We start from the raw sequence: 17,105 nt of genomic DNA on the forward strand, positions 1-17,105 counted from the left end.
TGATCGAACTTCCTACATCTAAAAATCCTGTGCAATATGAGTACTTAGCAAGATTAAAACAAAACTTTGAAAATACTTATCAAGGTTTTGTTTATGTAACTTACTTGACATGGTCACCAGCAGAAAAGGCTCTATATAATGTTTTGGTGGCTACTTAATTCTTTGCTCCGACCAAATGAAAATTTATTTATTCCAACTGTTGTATATTATATAATTAGCAATGGATACTTTTTCAACAGCCTCGCTAGCTCAATCGGTAGAGCGTGTGACTCTTAATCACAAGGCTGCGGGTTCGAGCCCCGCGTGGGGCTAGCTTTTTATCTAGCAATCAGCAAAAATGCTGAAATTCTCATTCAATGCTATTCACACGTTGCAATTGCATCTCAAAAATTTTTTACAATACGATATCGGCAAATTTCAATACATTTTTCGTACAATAAATATGAAGCGAGTAGTTGTGGAAAGCTGCAACAGAATAAACTATAATTAATACTGCAACTCGACATCATCACCCCCAGCAACAGTATCCAGATCTTCATACGTATTACTGCTTCCACCAGCTCTAGGATCGACCTTGGCGCCTGGTGGGGGAGGAATGCGTCTAGGGTTAACACTAGCAGGATTCGCACTAGCGCTTGGCGCCTCTCTGTAAGAAGGTGGGAGGGTATGTTGAGGAACATTTCTCGCCCATGACGGTATACCAACGCTTTTGAACCTCTTCACACCACCTTCGTCGTTATACTCATGTGGTCGCTTGTGTTTGAATACGGCATGACCCATTCCACGCTCATAATCCCTGTCATAATCATATCGCTCGTTGTTGTAGCGATCGTACGCACCCGGTTCGTAATACTCCCTCCTGTTAGCTTTCTCTCGCTCTGTGCGCTCTCGCTCTTTCTCTGCTTCGCGCTGCCTGGCAATGGCAGCTCCAGGAAAACGTCTATTCACACAAGCAGGTAGATCAGCTAGTGGATTTACGCGATTTGGATCGCGTATGTAATTGTTGAATGCTACTATATCATCTAGTTTATCTACGTCAATCATTTCGCTGTGTTTGTTGAGTATGTGTTTCTCTATAAATTCAGTAGCTCTAAATAACTTGGTGCATTCTAGACACCTAAACTTATTTTCATCCTCTTTCTTTATCAACTTCGACACTACAGCCGTTACTTGCTCATCATAGTCAAAACCACCACATGCCAAGTAATCGAAATTTGGCTCTATCAAGGACGATATCTTCTCGTCTAGGTGTCTCATCCAATTATCAGACTTATGAGAATCGTAGGCGTCTTCGTGGTTGTCCGGTGGGTTTGCAGTGTTACGGTAATAAATGCACGACTTCCTTACTAGCTCTTCCTTGAAATCATGGATAGAAGCAGAGTAATAGCAAGTGTTGAAAGCGTTGCGCAGGTATAGTATGTACAAGTCGAGCTCTTTCTTGAGTCTAGTGGTGTGATCGGAGATGTTGAGCTTTGTGATAGCGTTGGAGATATGCTGGGATATGTTGATAGAAAGATCATTGTTTGATATTGTATTGTAAGTGGATTCGAGGTGTGTACATAGTTTCTTAATGTTACCAAGATCCTGTCTCAATCTGTCTGGAGTGTTGCTGATTGGAGGTGCGACCTTTGCTTTAGTTGTGATTGGAGTGTCACATTTGTTAATATAAAGAGTGAAAGTGTCAATTTTAGGATGACTGAGTTGGTTTTTCAGGTAATAGTCCAAATCAATACCCTGTTTATAACTAACCCAGCCTGTCCTATGATATCTTTTTACGGCTTGTGGATCAGATAGAGCCAGATAATCAAATCCATCGAGCTGAGAAAAGTAAGATTCCAACTTAGATCGACCAATAGCAGGAGGGATGCTCTTTATGAATAACTGAGGGTGATTAGGAGGTTGGATAGTATAAGGTGTCGTCTGAGTTGATTCGTTCGAGTCTTTTGGAGGTTTATCGAATGAGACACTGTCAAAAGCACCCGAATTGAGATCCTCGATGAAATCTCTGGGTTTAGAATTCCAACCGCGTAACTTTAAATGATTACGATGATCTTCCTTTGAAGGGTAGTACTTCTCTACAAACCAAGGCTGATGCTTCTGTTGTAAGAAAAGCGTGTAGCACTGTCTAGAATGAAATAATTTTCTATATTCAAGGTATTTATTGTATAGCTCGTCCTTGTCCTCGTTTGGATTGAATTTTCCAGATAATTTCAACCAAAAGATGAAATCTTTAAAACCAATTAAATATTCCAAGTCATTCGGGTTTACTGGTATTGATTGACTGCTATTCGACGTATTTGGATTCGTTGGATGGCTCATCAGTTGCTTGGTGGTTGAGAACAGGGTTTATTCACCCAATTGATCGATTAAAAATTACAAATTTCATGGAATTACAGCTTCTTTTGTCGTTGGATCTATTTCTGGTACAATTGACGACTACATCCGTGTGAGCTGTATAAAGCCATAACACCACACCAACCTTTCGTATCTGCTCTTTATCTTCCTCCTTTTCTTTCTCATCTTTACTTGACCTATCAGACTTCTTATCCCTCCGCTGCTTTTCCCCTTCCTCTTTCTTCTTTCCGAGCCTATCAATTAGCCTCATTGGTGGAGTTGTTGGTTGAAGTTAGAGAGGCTCATCAGTGAGGCTTTCTCCAGTTGACTCGATTCAAATTATGTTTTCCATATTAGCTACTGGCTGGTGCGTCTTCAATCTCAGTGGCTAGCCTTGAGCTGTTTCATGCAATTTATATCTTGAACCCTGAAGACGAACAAGTAACACAAATAAAATTGGTTGTGTCCCTTTTATAAGCCCACACTTTATCGGAAAATTTTGACTTTGAAGTGTCATTTGGTGTTGAGAATTTTCAAGGCACAATGTAGAATAGAAACATTGTCAATTATACCATGTTTTCGCCTATAAACCCAATATATATTTAAATACGCATTATCTACAAGAATCACTTATATAATCTAGTCAAATGTCATTTTCTTTCCTTGTGGCTGGGCAATAGCACCTGATCTGTTGGCATTGAATCCACCTCTGCCACCACCTCTTGGTGCACCACCTCTGCCACCTCTTCCACCTCTACCGCCGCCTCTTGGACCACCGCCTCTAGGTGGACCTGCACTTCTGTCCTTTGGTGTGCTGAAATCTAATCTCAAAACCCTTCCATCCAACTCACTTCCCGCTGCACCATCGATTGCTGCCTTGGCAGTGTCAACATCAGCGAAACTGACATAACCGAAACCTTTTGGTGCTCCAGTTTCCCTATCAGTTGGTACACGTACGCTCTCAATCGCTCCAAACTCCCCAAAGAATTCCCAAACGCTGTCCTCATTCGTGTTGAATGATAAGTTTCCAACGAACAAAGTGTTGGATGGATCACTACGTTGATCTCCGAATGACTTAGCCCTCTTTTCTGGATTTGGTGCGCGTGGAACGCTCAAATCTACTCTAATTGGTCTACCATCAATTTCTTTACCAGCAAATTGTTCCATAGCTTTGAGTGCAATGTCATGTGACTCAAATTCGACATAACCAAACCCTCTAGAGCGACCATTTTGTCTGTCTAATTGAACGCGCGCGCTCTTTACTGTACCCAATTGCTCAAACTCGCTCTTCAACCACTCATCATCAATGTTCCAAGACAATTGACCGACAAAGATTTGTGGAGTGTTGTCTACGGTGATGGTCTCTGGGACTTCCATGTCTTCCGCCTTACGCTTCTTTGAAGGTGCCTCGGTTGCTTCAGGTGCAGGTGCAGGTTCAGCCTTCTCTTCCTCATCCGAAGAGGAGTCTGAAGAAGAGCTACTGTCATCCTTCTTAGCTGGGGCAGGCTTCTCAGTAACCTTGGCATCTTTGTCATCGTCAGAAGAATCACTGTCGCTAGAATCGCTAGAGTCGTCCTTAGCAGCCTTCTTTGGAGGAGCCTTAGCATCAGCCATCTTCTCGTCCTCGTCTGAGCTGTCTGAAGACTCTGAGCTAGATGAATCGTCCTTTTTAGATGGTTCAGCAGGTGCAGATTTTTGAGCAGGTTCGTCGTCGGATGAGGAAGAGTCAGAAGAGTCACTGCTTTCGTCTTTCTTAGCTGGTGCTGGTGCAGGCTTCTTAGCCTCTTTCTTAGAATCCTTCTTAGAGTCATTTTTTACTGGCTTCTCGTCTTCAGAATCACTGCTATCATCGCTATCATCGCTAGAGGATGACTTCTTAGCGGCTTTTGAGGATTTCTTAGGAGGAGAGGCCTTCTTAGACTTCTTCTTATCATCCTGAGTGGTAAAAGTAAGATAAAGGAAGAAGTGTAAAATTTGTAACACACATCGCTATCGCTTGAATCTGAAGAGGAAGAAGAATCAGAAGAGGAAACAGGCTTTGGAGGAGGAGTAGGTTCCTTCTTTGAGGCAGATTTGGACTTATTCACGTGTTAATAGGGATAGTGAGCAAATTTAACAAACTAACTTTCTTCTCTTTCTTTTCCTTCTTTGGTGGTGCAGTGGATGTTTGCTGGTGTTTGTTAGCTTGTATCAGGCATAAACACATTTACCCACTTTAACCTCTTTTTTGCCCATTTCTATTTCGATGTTGCGAGTACGCTTGAGAAGAGAGATAGCGTGATAATCTTCTCAGATCTCAACGTCCACATTGAAATTTTTAAATTAAAATGGTAATTTGGCTGTTTTTATTAGAGATCTGTTTCCTCACGCCTGTCTACAGGGTGTTCCCGCACTCTTCCGTTGGTTATCTAAAGTGGGTTATCTCCGTCGATACACTGAGCCATGCTGACGAATTTATCCCCAGAAATATCCAAGAATCGTTTATAAAGTTGAAGAGCAGCATCCAAAGCCAATCGAATCTTCCCGCGATGAGAATGGCAACGTCACAGAGTATACTCCAGTTGACATTACACAACCAAATCCCAATAATCAGGAATTTGACTGTCTTTACTTGGATATGAACGGTATCGTACATCCATGCTCACATCCTGAAAACAAGCCTGCTCCTGAAACTGAGGAGGAAATGATGCGCGAAGTTTTCATTTATACCGAAAGAGTCGTTAATATGATTCGTCCGCGTAAATTACTCATGATGGCTATCGATGGTGTTGCTCCTAGAGCCAAGATGAATCAACAGCGTGGTCGTCGCTTTAGATCCGCCCAGGAAGCCAAAGAGAAGGAGGATTCTCGTCAGCAGCATTACAGAGAAATGGAAGGTCAGTCGGTTTGTCTTTGACTTTCTATATCCGCCTTTAACTCCCTCCCCAGCTCAAGGTCACACTTACACTGACGAACAAAAGGATAAGCGTGCATGGGACAGTAACGCCATTACTCCTGGCACCCCCTTCATGGACCTCCTCGCTCAAGCTTTAAGGTACTGGGTCGCTCGTAAAATGAATCAAGACGATGGCTGGAAAAACCTTCAAGTTATAATCTCAGATGCTAGCGTTCCCGGTGAAGGTGAACACAAGATTATGGATTTCATTCGTCGTCAGCGTTCACAGCCGTCTCACAACCCAAACACGGAGCATGTCATATACGGTCTCGACGCTGATCTAATCATGCTTGCTCTTGCTACCCACGAGCCAAATTTCAGAGTTTTACGTGAGGACGTCTTCGCTCAGTCTGATAAACAGCGCAAACAGAATAAAGGTGGTAGAGGTCCACCGCAACAACCCAATTCTGATCAGCCAGCCGAACCAAACCCTTTCATTTTCTTAGACGTCACTACTCTCAGAGAATACCTCTACTTTGAACTTAAACTGCCTAATATGCCATTTGGGTATGATTTAGAACGCGCCATTGATGACTGGGTGTTTATGATATTCTTTGTCGGTAACGATTTTCTTCCCCATCTACCTTCGTTAGAGATTAGGGAGGGAGCTATTGATACTTTACTCGCTATTTGGAAACGTTGCTTGCCATTGATGGGAGGCTACCTCACCAAGCATGGTGATGTCAACCTCAAGCGCGCGCAAATGATCATGGATGGGCTGTCCAGCAGTGAGGATGAGATATTCAGACGTAGGAAGGAAACCGAAGACCGCCAGGATAGGAATGCCAAGAGGAGGAAGATGGAGCAACAGAAGAGAGATGTTGAACTGAGCAACAGAGGCTCTCAAAGCACGCGCGCACCGCTCCCAAGCGACAGAAACATGGACGCTTCTACGGACAGCTCGTCCATTGGAGGCGTCGAATACAAAAGCGTCGACATTAAATCAAACAACGACCTAATTGCGAATAGACACAAAATGCGCATGGCAAACATGAATGCGGCTGACATGTTGAAAGCTCAGATGAGTGGTGGGTTTGAGATGAAGAGTGATGGACAGGTGAAACAAGAGAACCAGAGGCTCAATGAGACAGAAGAGGACAATAAACGCAAACATCCTGAAGAAGACGTACCAGAAGACGAGCAGATTCCAGGTGTGAAAGTAACGAAAGCCGAACCAGAAGACGAAGAGCAGGGTGAAGAGAGCAGCACACAGCCATCCAAGCCGAAAGTCAACCCCGATGGCACCGTCGACCAGGAGGATACAGTTAAGTTGTGGGAGCCAGGCTATAGAGAGCGCTATTACCGACAAAAATTCAATATTGATTTATCGGATGTCGAACAGCGCAGGACGTGAGTCTGACATGAACACACCCAACTAGCCCAGCTAATTTACCGCAGTATCGTTCATAAGTATCTGGAGGGTCTTTGCTGGGTACTCAAGTACTACTACCAAGGCTGTCCATCATGGAAATGGTATTACCCGTACCACTACGCCCCGTTTGCAGCTGATTTTGAAAATATTGAATCACTGCCAATTAAATTTGAACTGGGTAAACCATTCCGCCCGTTTGAGCAGCTGATGGGAGTTTTCCCTGCAGCGTCCGGAGTGCATATACCGCGCCCATTCCGTGAATATATGACAAGTCATGACTCACCCATACTTGATTTCTATCCAGAAGATTTCAACATCGACATGAATGGAAAGAAGATGGTGTGGCAGGCTGTGCCATTGCTGCCGTTTATAGACGAGGAACGACTAACTTCTGCGCTCAAGACACGCTACGACGACTTGAGCGATGATGAGAAGAGGCGGAATGAGCGGGGATGTGAGACCCTGATGATTAGCGAAGAGCATCCGCTTTACGACCAAATATGCAAGCTTTATACGAAGCGAAAGGGCAATTCACGTATTGAGTTGGATCTAGCCAAGGCTGACAGTTTGGCTGGTTACGCTGAGGCAGATGCGGACGTTATACCTGGATCTACATTCTACTCGCCGCTGAGCACACTCGAGGACCAGCCGGATGTAGTTGATGACCGTTCTATTGCTGTTCGGTATGGCTTCCCGGAGCAGACACATCCACACAAGAGCACTATCCTCAAGTCATTCAAAGGTAAACCCAAACAACTTTCCAGCTACGACATCGAGAAGGCGAAGAACGGCGGCGACAACAACAACAATTACAGAGGTGGTGGACATAACCAGTTCAGAGGCAATAACTCGGCTGTGCCTTCTAGTAGGCCGCCACGCCCGCAGTTCGGGAGCGCTCGTCCACACAGACCGCCTCCAAGCTATATTCAAGGCAGACCGATGGGCGCGCGCCCTCCACCTGGCCAAGGAGTGTTTTCTCCATCATTGGCCAACGGCGCTAGGCCACGTCCTCCACCGCCGACGATGGGTATGGGTAGACCCCGTCCACCGCCACCTACTGGCGGATACAGGGGCAGCTATGGCGGCTACGCCGGCGCACAGAGACCTCCTCACGGTGGATACCGAGGATAATAAGACAGTAATTGTATATTAAACCTTTGTACAAATAAAGCAGAGTATATGATCAATTAGAGTGTTTCTCTTTCTTTTTCTTTTTTCCTACATGACTATCTTTGGTTCAGTGATAGATGCAGAAATGGATTTGTGGGGGAGGACAGAAGCGCCATTGATGTGAAGTTCATCTTTGACGACTACATCATCGCCGAGGACAGCGATATTTTCTATACGCACCCATCTACCAATAGTGCAATTCCAGCCGACGATAGTGGAGTGAATCCAGCTATGGTCTCTAATTCTGCTACCGTCCATAATGACACACCTTTGCAACCTTGCGCCCCTTCCCACCTTAACACCTGGTCCGATGACGACGTTAGGTCCAATAAGTGCACTACTATCTATTTCCGCCGACGGTGCAACAAGGACGTTCCCGCCATTAACCCAGCTATGTTGGGACGGCTGTGTGAGTTGGTTCGGCGAGTAATTGCTGAGGTGTGACAAATACAGACATGTCCCATGAATGTAATCTTTCGGTTGACCTACATCTGCCCAGAAAGACTGCAGATCGAAAGCGTGTAGCTCGCCATCACTTGCCATTGGCGGGAACACTTCCGTCTCGATTGACGTTGGTTGAAGATTTATACGCGATAGCATTTTTGGATCGAATATGTATATACCCGCATTGATCCGGTTTCCGACAAACGTCTTGGGCTTTTCGACAAAACGCTCTATCTGGGAGGAGCCGGTGTGCATAACGACGACACCGTAGTTGGAGGGCTCGTCGACCTTTGTGACCTGGTGTGGGCGTGTTAGATGCACCACTTTTCGATACTCGCTAATCATCCCCCCCTTACCATTATCGTCCCGGCACTGCTGTGCGAGTTGTGGAAATCTCGCAGCTGTTCAAAGGGATAGTTGCACGTAACGTCGCTGTTGAGAACAAAGAACGGGGAGTCGTCTTTTCCTAGTATATTCTCGGCTAATTTCAATGGACCTGCTGTGCCTAATGGCTCAGATTCAATGGAGAAATGAATCGTTATCTTATACCGCTCCTCGCACTCTTTCAACACCTTCTCCATTATCTCAGGACGGTAGTTTACCGCGAGAACTATGTCTGTCACGCCGGCCTGCACTAGCGCTTCTATCTGATGGACTATCATCGGTTTGTTGCAGAATGGTACGAGTGGCTTGGGCAACGTGAGCGTTAGTGGTCTCAGCCGCGTACCGAATCCTGAATGTGCGTTGCGTAAGCTTGACTATTTGCACTGTTTACGCTGTTGCTCTGCTATCACTAACCTCCGACTAAAATCAGCCTATGTACTTGTTAGTTTGTTCCCTTCTCTTGTACACCCTACTCACGCTTTCAGTCCCATGTTTTTTTCGTGTTGTGACGTGTTCTAATCAAAGAAGCCAGCGCGCGGTGTGCACAGGCGAGAGGTCAGATCAGGCACGCACATGAGCCATAAGCGGCAAAGCAGTCAAAGATTTAAGCAACAAAGCAAAGCAAAGCGTTAAAGTAATAATTTACATTTGATTGAACATTGTGCCAAAAATGAAAACATGGAAGTCGTAGACAGAAGGTTGAATAACACCCAACCTAATGCCTCACTTGCTTGCGATCTCTAAGCACATGGCCACGTGGTGAGCTGTCCTCCCCGTAATTCTCCTCACTGCCATCGTCAGGATGTTTCCTTTTCAACATTGGAGACAGATGCTGAAGCTGGAGCTGCGACATATCTGCACTGCAGCTGACGTCTGACTTTGGATTATAGCCATTGTTCCCACTGTACCCATTTCTATTACCAGATGCTGGAAGCGGAGAAGACGAGAACATGTTCTGATTTGAGTGATTCGACGACGGTATGCTGAATTTCGGTGGCGATGAGCTGTCATCGTCCTGGAAGAATCCATTTCTATATGGCGTCCTCGTTCCTGCTGTATTATTTGTATTACCGTTCCCGTTCTTCAACTCCGACTGCAAAGCTTCGATCTGTCCTTTAATTACTTCGTTTCTGTCTTCGTTGCTGTGGTCTTTGCTGGTAAAGTTAGGTACTGGGATTGGTGGTGGTGGTGGTGGTCTTGCCACCTTCACTTCATTTATCCATGGATGATTGAGCGCGTCCTTTAGTGACATTCGGGTCTCAGGATCGGCTATCAACAACTTGGAGATAAAGTCAATAGCACTGTCAGACATTCCTAACTGCTTTAGAACGTCGTAGTCTACCTGTCGTTTTTGTACTCTCTCATGCAATGGTTCATCTTCTTGCTCGTCAAATGGCGACGAATTCGTTAGCATGGCATAAATGATCACTCCAGTACTCCATGAATCGACCGCTTGATCATAACCCTCTGGTCTTTTCAAAACAACTTCAGGCGCCAGGTATGATGGTGTGCCGCACATTGTCTTGAGGTGTGTCTGGCTATCGACAGCTTTAGCCAAGCCAAAATCTGTAATCTTGATTTGTGGTAGTTCTACATCTTTCGTGCAAAGCAGAATGTTCTTAGGGATTTGCGTTAGTTTACTCCGCAATTCCAGATCAAGCTATACAACCCACTTCTGGTTTCAAATCACGATGGGTGATTCCCTTTTCGTGAGTATACGCCATAGCAGCACACATCTGTCTTGCGATATCCCTTGCTTCACGTTCAGCTGAGCGTGTGTGTTAGATTTACATATTGTGCTTTAGTGATACCCACATAAACCACCTCGATTGATGATGTAATCCAACAAATCCCCTCCTGCAGCGAATTCGATTACGAGATATATCACCTGATCGTCTTCAAATATATCACAGAATCTTGCAATGTTTTCCTTGAATTGAATTGTCAGAAAGGTGTTGAAAAGAGTATCATGTCAGAACACAATGACGCACATGGTCCAAGATCTTGATAATGCCAATTTCACGTTCAAACATTTTAAGGGTCTTCTGATTCATAGCAAACCTATGCTTGGCAATCTGCTTAACTGCCCGTGGAATGCCTGAACTCCGCTCGTAAGCCTTCTTAACACTAGCGAATGATCCTTTTCCAATTTGTGCACTTTGAGCTGGTCAACTTAGGATCCAAAGCTGATGAACAAACCCACCCTATTTCATACTTGGCAAATACACCGCCACCTGCATTTTCGTCTATACTCTGAGCCTTCTTAGGGCGAGGTCTGAAAATGTACCCTGATACGCGAGTCAGATGGGCCTGCGGAGGAACACTTGACTAACGATAGTCGTCTAATGTGCCTGGTGCATTTGAGAGTGGATTACCGAAGCTGACTTCATCACCAGGCATCAACCTTCTCTGTACGCCTTTACCGCAGCGGATTTGATTTATCTTTGGTGACTAGTTAGGATAAAAGCGTGATATTGGTATATACACACGTAAGTACCATTCGAACTACCATTGAATGCTTAGAATGTGCATCTGTCGCGTCAAACCGCACTCACCTCGTATCTTCAATAAATACGACGATTTCAGAGGCATTCTGATCGCCATCGTCTGCGTTATCGTAATCACCAGTCTGATAAACCTTGCAATGGTTGTTACCTGACGTGCTCAGTCAGATCTCTGCCATCACCACCACAAAGCCACCAAACTCAACTGATTTTCTTTCCATTTAAAATGATATCGTTCTCTTGGGGATGTCTGCCAAATCTATATGCAGGCTTTTCGTTCAAGAATGTGACGCTGTTGAGATCTCTTCTTCCAACCGGCATAAGCACTCCCCAGTAGCCAGGCTCGTCGGGATTAGGCATAGAAGCCGTGCGCTGCGTTTGAGTAAGCTGCTGCGTCGGTTGCGTGCCCTCAATTCCATCATCTTGATACATTGACATTCTGGCTGGTGATGATCGAGATTAACGCGTCGTGAATTCTAGATTGAGTTGAGTTTGATGAAATAAAGAAATATAAAATTAGTACAAGGGAATCAGCGTATTAGCCTACTTATTCTTCTTATCTGCTAATGAACTTGGTGGCATCTGTGCCAGTGTTGAGTTTGGCTGCTTGGGCGTTGGTGAAATTGCCAAAAGAGCCTTGATAGCGAATACTAGGATTGGGGTGAGTATACCGAAGCTAATAATGAGTGACGATATCAACGGCGTCGTCCAGTAATCAAATCCAACGCTGGGGGATGTGATTACAATGGCATGCTCATAGAATCGCCTCTGGATTGCTAATAAAGGTAACTTGTTTACTTATCAAGAGTTAGCTGGGTTATTTAAAGGGGCTTACACATACACAGATCATCCACATACTCTCTGCGCTTCGCTTGTGATAAGCCATTAAGTGAGCTGCGCTCTCCCTTGACCTTGATAACCGAGTTACTGACCCCGGTAAGCTTTTGAAATGCATTTATACGTCTCACTCACCGCGCCAGCCAATCGCCGTGCTTGTACTTGTGAAGTCTGGATTTGCAGGTTGATGAAATGAGCTGGGCAGCATCGCTAGGCTGGGTCAGAGCTTGAGGAGCGTTATGAGAGGACTCGTAGAATGTGAATTGGCTTGTAAAACTGTCTAAATCGTCCTCTTTAAGCTAGTCTTCCCGTTAGAGTGCGTAGACGCGGCAACAAGAACCCACCGTGGGCTGCTCAATAACGACAACAGCATCTAAATTACACAGATTGTCTTTCGATATTTGCTTCAAATCGTTGCTCGTTATCGCATTCCTCATTCCATCAATCTCAATTGATCTGGATTTTGTTGATAAGCTTTGTATACGCATGTAACAATAAACCTCACGGATCAGTTGAAGCTATAAAAAATGGTGATGTCGCTTGACAAGTACTGGCTATTATTCCAGCCGCTATGATTGACAGTATTAACATGATGATGGGGTGTAAGAAGCGAGGCATACATCATCAAGGACGTGCATTTGCGTACAATGACATTAACTCATTAATTGCTTCGTAGATCAAGGCATTAATGTACGCATATTTGCTACCAGATTGATCTCAGGAGAAGGTCATACCAAGTAGGAACTCTCGTTGTGTGCGACAAAAGCAGTATGAAAGACTTTGTAACAACAATCCTGTAATTTACAATTAAATTCGCATAATTTCATAGCTCATCTGGGCAGTCAAGAGCGAAAACATTGTTGATAGCAATGGCGTTGATAGCGAGAGTACCGTGAATATATTTGTGACATTTTAAAGCTAGATAATCCTCCACATGATACAAAGGCGGTTTTGTCACACTCTTGCAGACAAACCAAGTCAAAAAATACAAACAGAGGAATTACTGTAATGCTTGCCTTACAAAAGTAACTAGCCTGTCATCTCCTCAGATGACTGTCTACCTCTGCGTCACTACGATTACTCAATGGAAACTTGCCCAAGGTACTCAGCCGGAGTTGGAAATGGACGAGCTACTGAATACATTTTAAGGCTCATAAGCAGATCCATCAGCCATTCGTCACATCATGTGCTGCGCCACTCGCGTCTTTAAGATCGTCACCGCGGATGACTTCACCCATTGAAATAGATGATGTTACTCAAAGGCTTCTAGCGCTTCCTGGGAAATGAAAAGACCATAAAAGATCTCAGGGGAATCAATGCTTCCTCTTTAAACCTTCAAATTCCTTTCATCCCCTTCAAATCCGCAGAAAGATACGAGGTTCTGACATCTGGCGGGGCTGACGGGCGTGAGCGACGTGAAAATGCAGCCAAAGACAATCAAGGCTGTTCGAAATCGTTGCCAACCTATGAAAATGAATAGATTACATTCTAGGCAACGCGTTGCCCCACATTTTCACAAATGTACGAAAACGGTACTCGACCGACACGGCCGATAGAGCTCTGAGGATGCCAGAGGGCTTTATTATTAGCTGTAAAAATGAGGATAAATTTTAAAATATTTTACATTTCATGTGGATACCAAATGAGCTAATACGCTGGGTTACTCCAAATAAGCTGGACGTGATTTCTACCTTGAACAACTACATCCATCTTCAAATAAATGTTTAGAAGAGCGTCATCAAGACTCTTATCCAGGAATGGCCTCGTTGGCTCAACCGCAGCGCTCGGATTGACCAGCTACGCCTATTTGAACTCGAACAAGGAATCCATCAGCATGGATGACTCAATTGATCGTCGCCCATCTGCTCTCTGGACTCCACCTTCCCGTGAGCACATGCTCACCAAATTAGGCGCGTTCGATTCAAAGGACAAGGAAGAAATCTGGGATCTTCTCATCGTCGGTGGTGGTGCCACTGGTGCTGGTGTTGCAGTTGACGCTGCTACAAGAGGCTACAAGACTGCGCTCGTAGAGCGTGACGACTTCTCTTCTGGTACCTCTTCAAAATCAACTAAGCTCGTCCACGGCGGTGTGAGATACCTCCAAAAAGCTATCCTTGAACTTGATTATGAGGTGAGTTTGATAGTCTTTTCAGCTTGGCATTTCTAACATCAGCTCCACAGCAATGGAAGCTCGTCCGTGAAGCCCTCCACGAACGTAAGACGTTCTTGGATATCGCTCCTTACCTCTCACAACCACTCCCAATTATGCTACCTGTTTACACCTGGTGGCAACTCCCTTACTTCTTCGTCGGTTGTAAGGTGTACGATTTCCTCGCAGGATCACAAAACATGGAATCCTCATACGCTATGTTCAAGAGCAAGACAGTTGAATCCTTCCCAATGCTCAAGTCTGACGGTCTCGTTGGTTCCGTTGTATACTACGACGGTCAACACAATGACGCCCGTATGAACATGGCCTTGATTATGACCGCCGTCCACCACGGTGCTACAGTCGCCAACCACACCGAAGTTGTCCGTCTTGAAAAGAATTCAAGCGGCAAGATTGAGGGTGCTAGACTGAGGGACAACATCACCAAGCACGAATGGGATGTAAAGTCAAAGGGTATCATCAACGCTACCGGGCCATTCTCAGACGGTATTCGTAAATTCGATGAACCTCAAGTCCAAGAAATTGTTGCTCCATCATCCGGTGTTCACATTACACTCCCATCATACTACTGCTCACCAGAGCTTGGTTTGATCGATCCAAACACCTCCGACGGCCGTGTCATTTTCTTCTTGCCATGGTTAGGTAACGTCATTGCTGGTACTACCGACTCTCCATCCAAGGTTGAGCGCAACCCAGCTCCAAAGGAGGAAGAAATCCAATGGATCATCGATGAGGTCCGTAGATATCTCTCACCAGACCTCAAGGTCCGTCGTGGTGACGTTCTCTCAGCATGGTCAGGTCTCAGACCACTCGTTCGCGACCCAGCAGCTAAGAACACACAATCTCTTGTCAGAAACCACATGATCAACATTTCAAAGGGTGGTCTTTTGACCATTGCTGGTGGTAAGTGGACTACCTACCGTTCCATGGCCGAAGAAACAGTCGACGCTGCTATCAAGGAGTTCGATCTCGAGCCAAGAAAGTGTCAAACCACCAAGGTTAAGCTTGTAGGATCACACGGCTGGACTCCTATGATGTTTATCAAGCTTATCCAACAATTCGGTTTGGAGACTGACGTAGCTAAGCATTTGGCTGCCACCTACGGTTCTTTAGCATGGAACGTTGCCGCCATGACTGAAGCAACTGGATTAAGATGGCCAATCCACGGTACAAGACTCGCAACCACATACCCATTCCTTGAATCTGAAGTTAGATACGCTTGCCGTGCAGAATACGCACAAACCTCAACCGACGTTATCGCACGTAGAACTAGACTTTCATTCCTCAACGCCCAAGCCTCCCTCGAGGCTCTTCCAAGAGTTGTCGACATTATGGCTGAAGAACTTGGATGGGATTTGAGCCGTAAGCAGCAAGAATTCGATCAAGGTAAAGACTACCTGATGACAATGGGTCTTCCACCAACCAAGCAAAACCTCTCATTGGGCGATGTCAGAAGCGGTAAGGTTGTCGACAATGACTCAGCAGAGATTGAAGACGCTGTGTTTGCTAGAGCTCAATTCTCACCAACTGAATTGGAATCCCTCAAGGAGAAATTCGCTGCATTGGATCTCGATCACGATGGATCTATCTCTAATGAAGATCTTGGCAAGTCACTCAACAACCTCGGTTACAAGAATGTCTCAGAAGATGCCGTCGCATCTATCCTTCAAGAAGTTCAACACAAGGATGGTGTCACATTGGATTCATTCTTGGACATTGCATCCGGATTAAAGGAAGTTGAGTTGTCTACTGCTTTCACCAGCGTTCTGAGCCAAGTTCCAAGCTCGTTACAAGAACACGTCGGTCAAACCTACGGTGGTCCAAAGGGTGGTAGCAACGTTGGTATTGGCGCAGCTGCAGATGCAAGCTCTGGCTCTGAGAAGTCTGGCGGTGGTGTCTAATCGATGGAATCCACATGTATAGTTACAAAAACTGAACAATTATCTAATTTAGAACCTCGACTGATACAAATTGTTTTTTTCTTAATGCACATTTCCTTAAAAACTTGTTGGGTGTGGAGCGAAGCAAAATTTTAAGCGACTTAGTATGATTGCGAGGTAGAAACTTGCGGAAGAACATAAACTTTATCCGCAGCTACATGATAGTCTAGAATCTCACTCTCTCTACCTAATTTGGTAATACCAATTTTAGTGCGTGCCTCAAACAAGAGATCACACTTCTTAGAATGAAGAGTGAATTTAGTATGGGAATGTAGAGTATAAATATTGCACCCGCCGTCTCTCTCTTACCTTACAACTCAAAACTTATCTATACAATGATCGCTCAAACCATCTTTGCTACCGCTCTCGTCGCCTCTGTTTCAGCCGGCTGGGAATCCAAGAGCGAGACTGGCTCATGCAACACTGGAAAAATCTCCTGCTGTAAGAAAGAAATAGATAGCTTGACGCCATCTTACACTGTTAAGGCGACCTTAACAAGGAGGCTCAAACCAGCACTGGCAAGAACGACGCCCTCATCTCCACTGGCGACATTGCATCCCAAGTCGGTGTTCAATGTGATCAGGTCCCACTCTTGATCGGAGTTGCAATCGAGGGTTCGTAAAGGTTTTCTCACCTTCTCAAATCTAACACTCTACAGACGAGTGCAAGAACACCCCAGTCTGTTGCGAGGGTCTTGAAGAAGATGGTCTCGTTGGTTTGGGTATGTGTCTGTAATGTCTCAAACTTCGTACTGACCCTTTTACAGGCTGTAGCCCACTCCCAATCGTCTAGATTGATGACCTGTACTTATACATAATACGTAGTTTACCCTAAAATTTTCGACTGTTTTGTTGGATGTGAGTTATTTGGAAGAAGACTTGAATGAGCATAAGAATCTTTTTTTATAAGTTAAGGTGTTCTTTTTAATTGCAACTTTAGGTGTACTAGTTATGCAATAAATGGATTGAGACTGCGTTTGATCAAGGTCTATCGCAAATCATAAAGTGTACTACCG

General features: G+C 44.9%; 9 protein-coding genes and 1 non-coding gene across 10 annotated transcripts; 4 read left to right on the forward strand and 6 right to left on the reverse strand.

Moving 5' to 3' along the window:
• The first annotated feature begins 238 nt into the window (after window positions 1–238).
• On the forward strand, window positions 239–311 carry J056_004955. Its single transcript has one exon. It is a non-coding gene; the product is annotated as a tRNA-Lys (tRNA).
• Window positions 312–486: 175 nt separating this feature from the next.
• Window positions 487–2,319, reverse strand: J056_002810 (Zinc finger protein; the record flags this gene model as incomplete). The annotated part of the gene is made up of 1 exon (XM_009272075.1): window positions 487–2,319. The coding sequence occupies one exon, from the start codon at window positions 2,317–2,319 to the stop codon at window positions 487–489; it is 1,833 nt and encodes a 610-aa protein (XP_009270350.1).
• A 63-nt stretch (window positions 2,320–2,382) lies between these two features.
• J056_002811 (uncharacterized protein) lies at window positions 2,383–2,605 on the reverse strand (the record flags this gene model as incomplete). The annotated part of the gene is made up of 2 exons (XM_009272076.1): window positions 2,383–2,436; window positions 2,480–2,605. 2 exons carry the CDS (start codon window positions 2,603–2,605, stop codon window positions 2,383–2,385), a joined length of 180 nt encoding a protein of 59 aa, XP_009270351.1.
• Window positions 2,606–2,973: 368 nt separating this feature from the next.
• J056_002812 (Protein gar2) lies at window positions 2,974–4,569 on the reverse strand (the record flags this gene model as incomplete). Its single annotated transcript, XM_009272077.1, has 4 exons — window positions 2,974–4,269; window positions 4,320–4,412; window positions 4,460–4,504; window positions 4,549–4,569. 4 exons carry the CDS (start codon window positions 4,567–4,569, stop codon window positions 2,974–2,976), a joined length of 1,455 nt encoding a protein of 484 aa, XP_009270352.1.
• A 92-nt stretch (window positions 4,570–4,661) lies between these two features.
• On the forward strand, window positions 4,662–7,772 carry J056_002813 (5'-3' exoribonuclease 2; the record flags this gene model as incomplete). Its single annotated transcript, XM_009272078.1, has 4 exons — window positions 4,662–4,747; window positions 4,810–5,210; window positions 5,263–6,619; window positions 6,668–7,772. 4 exons carry the CDS (start codon window positions 4,662–4,664, stop codon window positions 7,770–7,772), a joined length of 2,949 nt encoding a protein of 982 aa, XP_009270353.1.
• An 87-nt stretch (window positions 7,773–7,859) lies between these two features.
• On the reverse strand, window positions 7,860–9,130 carry J056_002814 (Mannose-1-phosphate guanyltransferase; the record flags this gene model as incomplete). Its single annotated transcript, XM_009272079.1, has 4 exons — window positions 7,860–8,552; window positions 8,612–8,988; window positions 9,054–9,070; window positions 9,117–9,130. 4 exons carry the CDS (start codon window positions 9,128–9,130, stop codon window positions 7,860–7,862), a joined length of 1,101 nt encoding a protein of 366 aa, XP_009270354.1.
• A 224-nt stretch (window positions 9,131–9,354) lies between these two features.
• On the reverse strand, window positions 9,355–11,575 carry J056_002815 (Serine/threonine-protein kinase cds1; the record flags this gene model as incomplete). The annotated part of the gene is made up of 9 exons (XM_009272080.1): window positions 9,355–10,257; window positions 10,313–10,407; window positions 10,455–10,569; window positions 10,631–10,796; window positions 10,843–10,927; window positions 10,973–11,081; window positions 11,129–11,144; window positions 11,195–11,294; window positions 11,350–11,575. The coding sequence occupies 9 exons, from the start codon at window positions 11,573–11,575 to the stop codon at window positions 9,355–9,357; spliced, it is 1,815 nt and encodes a 604-aa protein (XP_009270355.1).
• A 111-nt stretch (window positions 11,576–11,686) lies between these two features.
• J056_002816 (uncharacterized protein) lies at window positions 11,687–12,571 on the reverse strand (the record flags this gene model as incomplete). Its single annotated transcript, XM_009272081.1, has 5 exons — window positions 11,687–11,940; window positions 11,985–12,070; window positions 12,116–12,279; window positions 12,325–12,436; window positions 12,486–12,571. 5 exons carry the CDS (start codon window positions 12,569–12,571, stop codon window positions 11,687–11,689), a joined length of 702 nt encoding a protein of 233 aa, XP_009270356.1.
• Window positions 12,572–13,700: 1,129 nt separating this feature from the next.
• Window positions 13,701–16,051, forward strand: J056_002817 (uncharacterized protein; the record flags this gene model as incomplete). Its single annotated transcript, XM_009272082.1, has 2 exons — window positions 13,701–14,111; window positions 14,162–16,051. 2 exons carry the CDS (start codon window positions 13,701–13,703, stop codon window positions 16,049–16,051), a joined length of 2,301 nt encoding a protein of 766 aa, XP_009270357.1.
• Window positions 16,052–16,425: 374 nt separating this feature from the next.
• On the forward strand, window positions 16,426–16,882 carry J056_002818 (Hydrophobin-1; the record flags this gene model as incomplete). Its single annotated transcript, XM_009272083.1, has 4 exons — window positions 16,426–16,531; window positions 16,576–16,704; window positions 16,749–16,811; window positions 16,857–16,882. The coding sequence occupies 4 exons, from the start codon at window positions 16,426–16,428 to the stop codon at window positions 16,880–16,882; spliced, it is 324 nt and encodes a 107-aa protein (XP_009270358.1).
• Between the last annotated feature and the right edge of the window lie 223 nt (window positions 16,883–17,105).

The sequence above is a fragment of the Wallemia ichthyophaga genome (genome assembly GCF_000400465.1).
Source record: "Wallemia ichthyophaga EXF-994 unplaced genomic scaffold scaffold28, whole genome shotgun sequence".
Taxonomy (NCBI): domain Eukaryota; kingdom Fungi; phylum Basidiomycota; class Wallemiomycetes; order Wallemiales; family Wallemiaceae; genus Wallemia; species Wallemia ichthyophaga.